Source organism: Podarcis melisellensis, assembly GCF_964234715.1.
Source record: "Podarcis melisellensis genome assembly, chromosome: 9".
Taxonomy (NCBI): domain Eukaryota; kingdom Metazoa; phylum Chordata; class Lepidosauria; order Squamata; family Lacertidae; genus Podarcis; species Podarcis melisellensis.
The window spans coordinates 37,145,198-37,160,324 of NC_138541.1; the positions used below are offsets into that span (position 1 = coordinate 37,145,198).

Sequence of the window (15,127 nt, forward strand, 5' to 3'; positions counted from 1 at the left end):
AGCAAGCAATACCATAACAAAGCAGCCTTCTCCTGTTTTAGTCAATGGCAAGCAGTGACCAGGTAGGTTACGTGAGAACTGTAGTGTCAGGAGAATACAAGCTGTGCTCCAGCAGAAGCTGGGAGCGAGCTGCTTTATCAATCTCTGTGTATCCAGCAGGGAGGGTTCCTCCATATGCAAGTAGGAGAACTAATGGAAGGGATTCTAGCGGGTCAGGGCATCTCAGGTTTTTAGAGCCTGCCCTGATTCCAGGCACAGAAGTGGTAGTTCAATTAAGGATAACGTTTTTGGGTTGTATCCAATTATGTTCTTCTTAGAGTAAATCCACTGAAATTAATGGGCCTAAGTTAATAATTGTCATTAATTTTAATGGGTCTAGAACAAGCACTGGATACTCTCTGCTGCTTCCATGCATATTACAACAAAGGTAACCATTTAAACATGCCTGTGAAATTTACAATTACTAGTTAACTGTTGAGCCCCTGCACAAAACCAACAATTAGTAGCATAGCCCCTAATATTTACACACTTCTGAAATGAATATGTTTAAATAACACAACTATACAACTACGAAGGGGGGGATTAGGATTTCTGTAGAAGGAAGAAATATCAGCATTCAGACCAATGATCTCTAGAACAAATCTTTTTGTTAAAAGCATGCTGAAGAACAATCTTTAGACAAAGGTTGACAAAAAAAGGGAAGCACTGTTTTCTTTAAAATAATCTACAATCATAAACAGACTGAGTGCAAAGTTCCTCCCATGTCAAGGAGAAAATGAAGTTTGAATACCAAGTACTGGTGAGATGTGAAAGTCATAGCAGTACCCTGATTAGTCAAGATCTTCTTGATAGTAGGTATTTATCCATAATCTGGGTGCAATGTGTGCAGTATGGAGCCCACTCTTCTTCTCTCAGAATCTTTTCAGCTGAAATGGTACAACTGCTGATCACCAAAGAGTTTCCACAACTTATACTATCTCCAATATTTGGCTGCAGACTAGAAGTAGGCTGAGCAGACCCTGCTTCAGTGGAAGGCAGACCAACCAAGTGGGAAGGTAAAGGTAAAGGTACCCCTGCCTGTACGGGCCAGTCGTGTCCGACTCTAGGGTTGTGCAACCATCTCACTTAAGAGGCTGGGGGACAGCGCTGTCCGGAGACACTTCCGGGTCACGTGGCCAGCATGACGAAGCTGCTTTGGCGAGCCAGCACCAGTGCAGCACACGGAAATGCCGTTTACCTTCCCGCTATAAAGCGGTACCTATTTATCTACTTGCCCTTAAGGGTGCTTTCGAACTGCTAGGTGGGCAGGTGCTGGGACCGAAAGACGGGAGCTCACCAAGTGGGAAAGACCTATGCAAATGACCACACCTTTGATACTTGCAACCACCCACTTAGGGATAAATAAGACACAAGGAGACATGTATTTTAGTTAATGGACTAAATAAGACCACAACTTTATTGGTTACAGCATGTGAGTGGTATTGACTTAGGCACTGGATCAAACAATCTACATATGACTCCACCCTGCTCAGCGGGGAGTCATCCGAAGGTTAACAACCAGTGGGAGGAGCTTGTTGATGCACCAGCAGCCACCAGCAGGGCATCAGACAGGATCCACAGCAGCCGGATTCCTTTAACGGAATACCCCAAAAAGGGGAGAGGTAGGTGATGGCTACAACCTGCCCTCCAACACACAACACAATGCCTAACTGCCAATACCTGAAAAGTTGTGACGATTTGCTACGAGGTAAGCGAAAAACCAAGAGGCTGGTGCCAACTGGTGGCAGAATGAGGGGATGGTGCTGCCACGGCTGCTTGAAAATGGCTAAACCCCGCCCCCAAGCCAGCCCTATTGGCTGACGGGCGCAGCGCAGCAGCCGGGTAATGATGCAGGGGGCCAAATACGCCCCCCTGCCAACACGGGAACAGGCTCCCGCTCACAACTCCTCCCCTCTGGAGGGAGGAGAAGCTTTGCTCTACTTCAGCATAACCAACAGTGAGCGCCACAGCAAAGCAGTCTCCATGCAGCTGAGTTTCTGCATGAAGGAGATTAAGACTATATATTATCTACCTAAATCAATTTATCACTTGAGGAAACACTCCAATAATTTTGATATTCTGTGAGTAAGTTAAAGTGTATGCATGCATGTATGTGAGACATAGAAACACAATTCTTCTAATGGGCAAATCTTGGTGTGACAAGATACATCCTTTTGCCCAGGCTTTGTTTGCTATTTAAATTGGTTTTAATTATTGGCTTACTGATAAGCATTGTCTGGCTTTATTTGTTTATTCAGCTGTGTGCAACCTATGCTGGGACTGCTTACTGAAGGGCAAGCCATAAATGCATGTAATAAATAAATAAATAAATAAATACAGTTGGTACTAAAACAAACAAACAAACAAACAAACGTGCTCTAAACTTTCCAGGTTTCCTGAAACCCTTACCAAAGGCAGCACAAAACCCTTTACCCAATAATCAAGCTTTTATCTTAGTCACTAAGAAAGTCACTTTTCACTAAGGTGAAAAAGCTTATCAGCTCTGATACAAACAAATGAGGTAATATTCATAATTAGCTGACAGTCCAATAAGGAATGCCAGCCAAGTAACAGTGAATAATCAGTGAAGAACCGCAACCAGCAGTGCTGCCAGTGACCTTACTTCCGATTATGGACTCATTGTTTTACAAAAGTACTCTCAGGAGACTGCATTTTTGGTGTTAAAAGCTTTCAAGAAATAAATGGATTCCTACTTGTCAGCAAGTAGGTACTTCTGTTTTACAACAAGATTTAGAAATATATTGATAGCATTTGTCTTGAATTTCATAGAAAATAATCACCAAACACTTGATGTTTTTTACTTTACTCCTGGGAAAGAACAGGCCTGCACATTAAAGAGAGAAATGCAGGAGTGTTATTTTCTACCCACCTTCTTTTGCCATTTCAAGTGCTTTTATTAGAGTTCTGATGGCCTGTTGGTGTTCTTTATTTCCTAGCATTTTGTCTGCTAGTAATGTGTAAATTCTCCAGAGATGCTCACAGGCTAGTGAAGTGAGAGTCTTGCCTGTATCATCTTTCCATATCCGTCCCACTGTCAGTTGATAGAATGCTTCATAATGTTCTGCGGCTTTCAGGAACTGACCTGAAGAATGTAAGCCAGTCATAATGATAAGGCATCTACGTAGTTTACAAAATATTCTTGAAGAACTCTCATCATTAGCTACTCCCAATAGGATATTACTTACTGATTAAAGGCACAATATTTGAGAATAACATTATGATAAAGGGACAATATTTTGATATGCCAATTTAAAGACAAAAATTTGGGGTGTGTCTACAGCAATATTGGAAGAACAGACATGCAGCTCTCCATTTACGCATGTCCAAAATCTGTGCGACCATGTATTTGTGCATTGCGCCAAACCTGAAAGTGACCGGAAACATCATAAAGATTCATTGAAGCATCACTAAAAGGGAAGAACGGGAGCAGAGTGGGGTGGAGCATTTGCAGGCTTTTTCAATGGGTTTCAATTATACACAATTTCACCGACATTCGTGGTGCCTCAGAATGTAGCCCCCCACAGAATGCAGCTACTTGTAATATAGAGCACTACATATTTCTTTGTACAGAGATATCCTGGCAGTAATAGTTAGGACCTGGATACAATATAAAGTAATTACATGTTTATTTTGTTTGTTATTAGTTTCAGTTTGCAAAGCAAATAAAAATGATTTACAGACAAATACAGCCTTCAGAAGATTGTCTATACAGGCCCACCTTGAACTGTGTGTTCCTCTTAATTTGGACTTCACTGGAAATAAAAGCCGACAGTAGATCATTAATCATCAGTACTTACTAATGAATTTAAATACTTTTAAAGCTATTGTTCTTGAAAAGACTGCACTATTTCTCCAACCCTGCTGCTTAGTGGTCTTTTGTGCACATGATTCTCCAGGATGAAAGGCTCTGACATCTTGTCAGAATCTTTAAGGCTATCCACACACATCTGCCCCTGAACTGAACTTAGCTTGATGAAACACACATGTATCTAGGGGTAAACTCATTCCAATAGGCATAGACACTCACTAACTTGATTGAAACATATGACTCAACTTGCTATCTATAGTTTCATTATAAAATTGCAGCTAACAACAGGGAAAATTTAATTGAAAGAAGTATTTATATTCTGTTATTGAGCATATAACTTTTTTGTGTTTGTTCCACTGCCTTTGATCTTGCTTGTTAAATATAGTCTTTTTGAGACTAACACTGTCCATGTCCATGCATTGTAAAGTCAGCTGTAAATCTTGGAGAGAAACAGATTATTTCCACAAATGATATTGTCCCCAGAAATATGCTTTTAGACATGCTCTTCAAAAATATGCCCTCAGAAGTTCAATGGAAAACAGAAGAAATCTCCAAGTGATTACTTTGGACAACTATGTCAACATCATAGAGATCCCAAGCAAGCAGCCACTAATAAAAGAAGTTGGAAAATATAATTTCCCACCCCAAGGCAAGTATTGGTTGGGAGATGTGAGGAGTAAAATCAGTTGAGTGCAACAATATGAATTTATTGCATATCAGTAAAAGAAAATGTGATCCAGTGGCTCAGATCAATGAACTATTTCAATCAAGAAACTTGATCTGAGACCTGGGAGAGAAGTACAGGCAAAAGTGAGTTCTCAGATGTTGAATATACATTTTTATGGAGATTATATATGGAAGAGACCCCATCACTGAGGTCTCTTCCATATATGGGTAGAAGGTCTGGGCCTTTCTAGACAATTCCTCAAAGCAAACTCTGGCATTCTGATTCATGCATATTTAGCTTGTCAATCTACCCACTGGAGTTTTGAAAGAAAGACTGGAAATTGAATTAAAAATTAACAGACTATGGGGGGGAAATGCTACTAAATGCCACACAAGAGTCACATATATAAAGCATCTGTGTCTACTCTTTTTCCACTAAGGGCCTACTGTGAGAAATATAGTTGCAGAAAGCTTTCCAACATATAGTGACTTTTTGACTGCAATTGTAGAAACCAGGTATATCAATAATTTTATTCTCTCTCAATCTGATTTTTAGTTTAGATGGTTAAAGGAACACATTTAGAAACCTAATCCTTATAGTCAGAACTGTGATGAGCTAATAGAGAGCAAATCACAAATAATTAAACTATAGGGCCTTTCTAGTAGAATTCTGCTACACTAGTTGATAACAGGATCAAATATAGATGAAAACATCAATGTATTCAGAACTACAAAATATAGGATTAGGATAAGAAAGTCAGCTGTGGACAAAATCCAATACCATCAGCTATGCCAACTGAGAGGCTATAAAATATGGTGGAAGCCATATGCTGGCACAATACTCATGATATTCTGTCCATCAACCCAGCCATTCCACTGCTGAAGATGTATTGGTAAAGGTGTGGACCTCTTCAAGCTATACTGTAGCTATACTCCTGAAGGCACAACTTTGCACCTGCCCTGAACCTGGCACAGGAAATTTCCCTTCTATTGACTTCAGTGGGGTGGGAGGGAGAATTAAAAAAAATAGCTGTCTCTGTATCAATGTTCACTCTGCCCACCTCACCAAGACCAAGCTTAGGATGTGATGTAACTCAGCACGCAATCAACATTTTCTACCACCTGCATATAAACCTCACAAGGAGACCATAACTCAGGTGATTGGGCACATAGTATCAACCAATGCTTAGAGTTCATAAAGTGGGACTGAGAGGAAACTATGGAGAAAAGGCACTTTTCACACCAGGGGAGCACTTTCACAAAACAGCTTGCTCTCACAACACACATGGCCCATGGGAACCCGAGCATGCTGTTAATACTAGGGGCCTAACAGGTAGTGTGTCTTGGCCTCTGGACATGAACACCTAACACCAAAATCCACTCCAACAAGTGAGAGTGCCAGGACAGTGCACCTCACACAGGTAAGCAAGGGAACGGGGAACAGATCCCATATTGTATAGATGCTGTGATGGTCATATGTGACTGATCAGTTATAATTTTGATTAAACTTTATTAGGAAACCAGCTGCAGAGAATCCCAGAATTAACCATAGGTGTGGTAGGGGTTTATATCATTGTTATTCTGTAAGAAAGCTGGTGTTTTAAAAGTTGCACAGTCACTTGTGGAGGAAATATGAGCGAAGGAAAAAAGGAAAAGGGGGAAAAAAGAAAAGAAAACATTATGATATGTTCATTCAGCAGGAATTAGGATCAGACCCAAATATACTCACTACAAACCAGTGAAGAGTTAGGCATGCTTGAAAACCTTTGACTTCACTGCTCGCCCCTCCCCCTGTTTAAACAAAATCTGTAGAAAGTATTCCAAACACCTTGAAGAGAAATGCAATTCCATTTAAAAGGAGCTACCTGAGCAATATCACCCTAAATTGCATGAACATAGGTAAAGGTAAAGGACCCCTGGACGGTTAAGTCCAGTCAAAGGTGACTATGGGGTGCAATGCTCATCTCGCTTTCAGGCCGAGGGAGCCGGCGTTTGTCCACAGACAGCTTTCTGGGCCAGCATGACTACACCGCTTCTGGCAGAACAGAACACCATGATGGAAACCAGAGCACATGGAAATACTGTTTACCTTCCCACCACAGTGGCACCTCTTTATCTACTTGTACTGGTATGCTTTTGAACTGCTAGGTTGGCAGGAACTGGGACAGAGCAATGGGAGCTCACCCCGTTGCGCAGATTTGAACCGCCGACCTTCTGATCAGCACAAACATATACGCTTGAAATGGAAAACACAGCAATTTTACATACCATTACACGAATCACTAACAGAAATTAAAGAATTGCTAAAAATGCTTATAATTTAAGAGGCCCCCAGGACACAGCATCAAATCAATCAGTTAATCTTTGTTTTTTAATAGCTGAAATGCCATTGTATAACTGCAAGCTTCTTTCAATAGGGGGTCCCCATTCTAAACTATTATACTAATGGAAAGACAATACTCATATATTAAAATGAATTAAATATAGTAAATAATTCATTTTTCATAGAAACTAGAAATGTGAGTGCAAAAGATTTGTGGCTTTAAAAAAGAGTTTACATTTTGAATAATAATCTGGTATCTGGGCTACATTTAAACTGCAATGTATCCTTCCTGATTTTGGGAGGGTGGCAGGTATAGCTCCCCCCCCCCGAACTATATGATGTAAATGTAAATCTATGCATATTCACATAGATCTCTTTGGTTTCTGAATACTTTTCTTCTCTGTAGTTTCTGAATACTATTTTTCTTTACACTTATTCTTCTATATAACTGCAAAAGTGTAAATTTTTATTAGGAAAGAATTATCTTAGGCAAATATGAATGAAAAAGGATATATATGATCTTTATCATTCTGCACTATTTTTGAGCAGAAAGATTGACTAGATATTAACACAAATGGGTTTAAATGTGAAGCTGCCATAAAAGCAGGCACATAAATGTAATTCTCCCAGACGCTATTTTGATGCACATTTTTGATTCCATGAATATTTTATGAAATGGCCCAAACTAAAGCCATATAACATTCCTGCATTACTGATGCCTGCGCCCGTAAGCTACAAACATTAGAGGCATGATTGAATGCATTAAAATGAACTCATTCAGCAGCACATTGATTACTTGAAGGCAGGGGAAGAAAAAGAAGAGTTACCCCACTTAAGAAAACAGTACACAAATTTGAAGTTTACAATACAGAAAAATAAAGACGGATGATTGGAAGAATGTGATATTTAATAAGTAAATAAATGCAAATCTCTCTTAGGTCTGTATGTAACAAACTGACATTAATTAGGTCCAAAGATTGCTTCAAGTATTATTCAGGTAATTCAAAACGTCGCAATCTGCAAGATGCATCGACTGACCTGTTCTAGCTCCATGTTTCAGCAATATCGAGAGAAACTAATTATTTCCTTTTCTGCTAGACTTTACATTTTGCAATGAAAATAACCCACTTGAAAACAATGGTGTAAAAATAATCTGACATGTCTATGTGGCGCATTTGTTCAGCAGCATTATGATAGAAAGCACATTTAATTTTATATTGTCCACATTGTACTGGAAACTTTAAAAGAAGCTAAAATTGAGAGAGAGCCAATAACATTTTATTACAATTTTAATCTATATTTGGGGGAATAAGCTACTATACAGTATTGTAGCAGCTCTAAAATCTGTATCTGGTGGAATAAGCTGTTATACACTACAGTGCTGACGACACACCTCTTTACGCTGGCTTTTGACACCTGAGGTGTATATTTTTAGAACCCACCTTATTTCTTGTGATGGTAAGTTACTTTAAAGAGTTTTTAACATTGTGTTTTAATCTGTTGTAAAGCACCCAGGGACCTTAGTGTGAAGAACGGATAATAAATTATAATAATTATAATAATAACACACAGTTCTAAAATCTGTTAGCAGTGAGAGTTACTAGAAGCTTTGTGTTTAAGCACTCACCTGGTAGCCATAGGCAAGGAGGAATTGCATGCTGGCATCCGCCAAAGGGCAAAATGTTTTCTTTATGAATTCGGAACACAATGAACATAGAAATGAAGGCTAAATATTATATTAAATAGCTAAAAAGAAAGCTACCAAGCGTTACAATTATGCTTACATCCTTGAGGTTGCCAGCAACCCTATCAGCTACAGACATGACTCCTGAAACTGGAGCTCATCCAGTACACCACACTTTCTGCTTTCTATGGCATATGCTGATTATTATAAATCTTTAAAAACCTAGCAGAGGTGGTCTAGAGCAGTGTTTCCCAACCTTGTGCCTCCAGCTGTTTTTGAACTACAATTCCCATCATCCCTGACCACTGGTCTTGCTAGCTAGGGATGATGGGAGTTGTAGGCCAAAAACATCTGGAGGCACAAGGTTGGGAAACACTGGTCTAGAGGCTTATATACTGTTAGGGTGTTGGGAGACTGCCAACATAGATAACTTCTAAGACTAATATATACTGTCAGTTCCAGGTGCTAGCATGGGATCAGCAGAAACCCATCATAGAGATTAAAATTCCCACAAGGTTCCATCTCAACATATAACTTAGCTGTGAGAAACTTAACATTTTATAAAAGAAACAGAATTAACCCCTTAAAGCACCCTGGCCCCCAGATTTGCAGGCATGAAAGCAGCATTGCCATATTACCATAGAAATCTCCTCAAAATCACAATAATATTCCATGATTTGACAGCACAGAAAGCAGGTTGGGTATTCTATCCTTCCTCTCTGCTCAGCTTTCTCCTCCAGCCCAAGCACAGAGATACAGTAGGTTTGCTGGGGGAAATACAGATTCTCCTATACTGTTAAGTTGTGGGTGAACGTATCAGACGACACAGCGATTCTTCAAACAGCTCTTGTTTATTCACAGGCCAGAACAGAACTGAACTGAAGGGTTCAGCCATCCTGCTTATATAGAGCTCCACTACAACGCAAGAGTAACAGCTTTCTGTAACTATCCAATCACTGAGCGTCACTTTCAATTCCTTATTTGCATATGTGGACCTGAGTGAAAACTATCTATGGTATCCCCCTGCTGGTCCAGGACGAGAACTTCAGTACATAACATATACCATCCCCTGCAGGCTAGTAACTTAAGTGAGCTTATTTACAAGTAGGAACCAACAGTGAACAATATTATTCTGATTCAAATTTAATGCAAGGGCTTGAACTCAGTTTAAATGCTTGAGATATTTACATTCTATTTGGCGTCTTAAATTAATTTTGTACAGTTAGTGGCACCAAACCGCCCTATGTACCTGTTTTTAAAAGTGGATGGGATTTTAGAAAGCACAAAATAAGTATATTGCCCATTTCTTCCTATGGTTAATAGTAAGCAAGTCCTATTACCAAATGCATTGGCTTTCATTTTGCCAACACTATTAATAGCTTCATATCAAACTAACAGCCCAAATCACGAGCAAAAATAATCAGAAACTCAATAAAGTCAAGTGTATACTGCCTAAGCTCATGAAATAGAAGCATACTAGAAGATTTGCAAGAGAGACTTGCAAGAGATGTTGCCAGACAAGAAATTCTAATCAGGAATTTTGCCACTAGATAAGGGAGAGATACCTGCCTGACATCTACTCCAATGCCATTTAGACACAACGAGGCAAAGCCATTTATTTTCCCAGCCCTTTTAATTCAATTTGATCTGTTTTATCTTGGCCAGTTTTGTTTTTTGTTATACTTATTTGAGTTTACTGCATTTACTATATTTTATTGGCCTGGCTTGCACATCATGCTAAGCCAGACCACAACATAGAGGAAACACATGAGCATGCAGGTTTAGCTGTGCTGAACAATCCACAAGCTGTAAATCATTGGTCAAAACTTAGTTACAGCTCATTATTATTGTGGAGAAAACTAAACAATGAACCTGGATTCGGACAACATGCCAAGACAATGTGGTACAGCAGCAAAAAGATGGGGCAGGGGCAAAGCACCTGCTCTTCTCCAGGATCTTGCCCATTTGCACTAAGTTGTGGTTTGGCTTAGTGTCACATGCAAAACAGGATAATATATGTTTTTGATTTGTTTTATTGTGTTTTTAATTTTTGGTATGCTGCCCTGCAAATTTTATTGAACTGTGGGTTACATTTCCTTAAAATAAACAAGTGCATTTTATGTCAGGGCTGGTTGTGTGGACAAAAGACCAGTTTATTCTGGATTTTATTCTGATCCTGATCTGATTTTAGGATGTATTTTAAATGATTACCTGATTTTATGTTAATGTGTTATACATTTGATGTTAGCCGCTCTGAGCCCAGTTTTGGCCAGGGAGGACGGAGTATTATTATTATTATTATTAATAATAATAATAATTTTGAATTACACAGGCAAGCAAGGTAAAGCAGAGCAAGCAAGGGGCAAGTACGTATATGTACTATACCAACCCAGCCTTTTCTGACTGCAATGCTGCTTAGACTGGAGAACTGGCTAGAGAATTTGATGCTTTATAGGGTCAGGTGAAATCCTATTGGCCCCTTATGTCACTTGACAGTTGTAGGTCAGCAAGTAATACTCAGCTGCCTTGGTGACACTCAAACACTTCAGATAGCAAGGCAGTAGCTCCCTCTTCTGGTGATCTGCCATACATTCAAGAGAGTAAGACATCTGGAGTCTCACTGCCAGAGTATCTGTTTGAGATACCATTTGACTACTTCATTGCAGATACGCTATCAGTTCCAGCCATTGCAAAACCTAAGAATTTAGCTATACATTCCAGCCATCAATAAGTAATATTAAATCCATTTTAATGAACCAGGGGGAACTTTAAGGCTTAATTCTATTAAAACCAGGGTGACTGCAAATGTTTGGCTGGATTGTTTCCAAGATTACACTTGAATAATGTATAAATAGATATAAAAAACAAGGATCCTAGCTACACATTAATTCACCGCATTAATTCTTCTACAGACAGTCATTTATTCCCTAGACAATAATTCCATAGCGACAATGGAAAGGGCATCTCTAAAACCAAGGTCTCCTCTGCAAAGAACTAACAGTAACTTTGCCTCTCCAAAAGTTTGTTCTGTTTAACAAGAACATTAGGATCCAATGCAGCATTCCAATGCCTTGCGAAGCTTTGAAGCAAAAAAAAAAAATAAAATAAAAAAAAAATTTGGGGGGTGAAAGCAGCTTTGAATGAAGCTTCATCTCAGTACTACTCATTAAACAATAAATAATTAAAATACCACAGAAACAGACAGGTAAAATACAAGCAGCGGTGTCAGTAACAGACTTAAAAGAGAAATGTAGAAAAATGAATTTTAAAAAAGCAATGAAATAATTCATTTGAAGTTTTAATAAATTTCAATTGCAGCCTTGTTTAAAGATATATTAGACTTTAGGGATGGGACCTAATTATGATCCAAATGGGCACCTAAATTTTTTAAACAGTGTTTCCTTTTCAGAAGCTGTTCCTTCAGACCCACAGACTGCTTTTAAAATTCCCTTGACTTCAGAAAAAGGTGTTGGGGCATATTGCACAAGAGCAATTCATGGGGAAGCAGTCCATGGGGCCCACATGAAAACCGCCCCCCCCCAGGTTTCCTTTTGAATTCAGTGGACTTGAATTCAGTGGACTTCATGCTTTGGACGTTCTGCAGAGCAAACTTCAGCCCAAGAAACTCGTCAAAAGTAAAGAGAAAAGAGCATGCTGTAACTATATTTTTTCAACCACAAGACCTTGAACTTTAGTGCTTAAGACCAAACATACATTTATGATGAATGATAGATTTATTTTCATTTCTAATATTATGTATGCATTGATATGTACTGTATTTTTCACCCTATAGGGCGCACCGGCCCATAGGGCGCACCTATTTTGGGGGGGGGAAATAAAGAAAAAATATTCCCCCCCCCAGGCATGGGGCTGGGGCGGGGGAAGCCCGAGCTTCCCCCGACCCCAGCCCCCAGAACAGCCTGCTATCCGCAAGCCTTGGGAGCCCGGCGGAAACTCCCGCGGACTCCCAAGGCTTGCAGATAGCTTCCTGAAGCCTAGAGAGCGAGAGGGATCAGTGCACACTGACCCCTCTCGCTCTCCAGGCTTCAGCGAAAGCTTGCATTCGCCCTATAGGACGCACACACATTTCCCCTTCATTTTTGGAGGGGAAAAAGTACGTCCTATAGGGCGAAAAATACGGTATATAGCAGACAAGAAAGCTAACATAACGGTACCCTAATAATCAGCTCAATCATGATAATTTGATATTGGTACAGTGGTACCTTGGGTTACAGGTGCTTCAGGTTACAGACTCCGCTAACCCAGAAATAGTATCTCGGGTTAAGAACTTTGCTTCAGGATGAGAACAGAAATCGTGCGGCGGCGGCAGCAGGAGGCCCCATTAGCTAAAGTGGTACCTCAGGTTAAGAACAGTTTCAGGATAAGAACGGACCTCCAGAACAAATTTAGTTCTTAACCCGAGGTACCACTGTATTGTATTATACCTATGACAATGAGGAGTTTCCATGACAGGGAATATTCAGGAAGGAAGTGACTGTGTTACAATGCAGGACAGCTAGACAGCAGGCCCATTTAGAGTTTTATTATCTTTTCCTATCTGCAGTGCTGTTACTGATTTCACTTCAGCTTATTTTGCCTCACTTCAGAGAGAAGCTGGGGGTGTGGGAGCAACAATAGATCGCTGGAAGGAAGAAATGACCCTTAAGAGGGGTGTGAGGGAAGAGGCTCAAGAAGATGGCTCTTGAGGAGGAGGCCGAGGCCACCTGAGCTTCCAGCGAAAAGAAAAACACTTTGTTGCCATGAATGCCTGCAACTTGGACTCCAAACTTTCAGAAAGGCAAGAAGTGGCTATGCTTATTCCAGAAGCCGTAGAGATGAATGGAGCAGCTCCCCATCAACACACGAGCTGCCCCTATTCCTTCCCTTCTGTCTTCCTTTCCACTGACGGCAGGGCAACTGCTGTCACCATGCAAGGAATTGAGGAATATGAGAGTGTATAATGGTGGTGTGGTAAAAAAACAAACAGCTTCCTTTTTCATTTTACCTTGCCCTGTTTCGTTAAGAGAAACGACAAGGGAATGCCTCCCAAAATTAGTTGGCTCATCAAAGCAAAGCCCTGTCAACCAATTTTACTTGTCCTCGGCCAATTCGTGATTTGTATTGATTTCATATACTGTTTTATTGGATGATTTTATTCCTTTTATTGTATACCGTCTTGCGCTGAAGAGTGGCCTATACATTTAGTACATAAATAGTCTCTGCCTTCCCCTGTCTAGGCTGTCCCTGTTGATCATAGGTTTCCACTTTTCACTTCCTTGCTAAAAAGCAGAGGCACACCAAGCAAAGATTTCCACATACACACAACACAGAATTTTACTTCCTTAGAAGCAGGAAGGGGGGGGGGGGAAATATAAGCCTTGAAGAAAAGGGGGACAACTTGTACCATGTATAAGTTGATGGCCAGTGAGAAAACGAGGCTGAAGGAAATGCTCATGTATGAGGTAAGTGCGGAAGAAGCTCTGGAACAGCAACATCAATGGAGCTGGGGAACACAAGGCAAACTTTTGAGATTGTGGGCTAGGGAGCCCAAAGTGGTGATCAGAGGATGATAGGGTTCATGTATCAATTAGAACTAATTAGAAATGTAAACCACTATTATCAGCAGTATTCTTCTTCTTGTTATTATTTTTGTGTGTGTAATGGCTACTCGTTAAACGCAATAAATCGAACTGAACTGATTAGCTAAACCTTTGACTGCATGTCAACTGTCTAAGATATTAAACTTAAAACGATAGAAGGTATAATGAAAAAGCTTCATCATTAAAACTGCTACAGTTTTCCTATATTTTTAGGATTTTTGAAAGTTAAAAATTATGAAAACAAAAATAATTACAAAATACTACAATTACAAAATACTACAAAAATGTGTGTTAGTCAGAATGCTGAAAAGGCATTCATACAGGGGTAATTCAGCTGTACTTGCTTGCATCTAAATTATTTGTTTAAGAAATGTTTACACAAAGTCTTATAAAAAGGGAGATTTGTTCTTGTTTTTCCCCTCCCTAATATTAAAACATAAATATATAGTTGTAACAAAAAGCCAAACAGTAGTACAGTATAAGTAAATGCAGCATGACAAATCCTTTCAATTTGTTCCAATTTCCACTATAGTTCAGCTGCATGCATGTATGCATTTTTACCATAGTTAACAACAATATGACTTTTGTTCATCAGCATACATATCATTTTGTCACATAGGCCTATTTGTAGATTTCATCATCCTATTCATTTAAATTGAAGATACAAATAATCAATGTGGAATCAATTCAAGCTAATAACTGTCAGTTCAATACCTATAGCAATATATTATTTCAGTGTAATAAGATTACAATCTTTGTACAGGAAGCAAAACCCTGTGCTTGCATAGAGATGAACTGAATTATCCAATAAGTATTTCCATCAGTCTGCTCTTCAGACTTGTCATTCTGGATTTATGGGTGCTTCCCTCTGGTCATGGAATGGCAGGGAATTGTACCAGTCTCCAAAGACATTCCACATTAACATACTGCAGAAACTCTCACATTGACCTCTCAAGTCAAACTTCATAGGCTAATGAAAATGGTTT

The 15,127-nt window shown here is 39.5% G+C and overlaps 1 protein-coding gene across 3 annotated transcripts in view; it reads right to left on the reverse strand.

Annotated features, from left to right (window-relative positions):
- TTC29 (tetratricopeptide repeat domain 29) overlaps nucleotides 1–15,127 on the reverse strand; it is a 111,468-nt gene that overhangs the window by 57,161 nt on the left and 39,180 nt on the right. For all 3 annotated transcript variants that reach the window (XM_081926117.1, XM_081926116.1, XM_081926118.1), the window contains exon 7: nucleotides 2,930–3,142. In XM_081926117.1, the coding sequence (XP_081782243.1) occupies nucleotides 2,930–3,142 (213 nt within the window). The remainder of the gene's footprint in view (nucleotides 1–2,929; nucleotides 3,143–15,127) is intronic.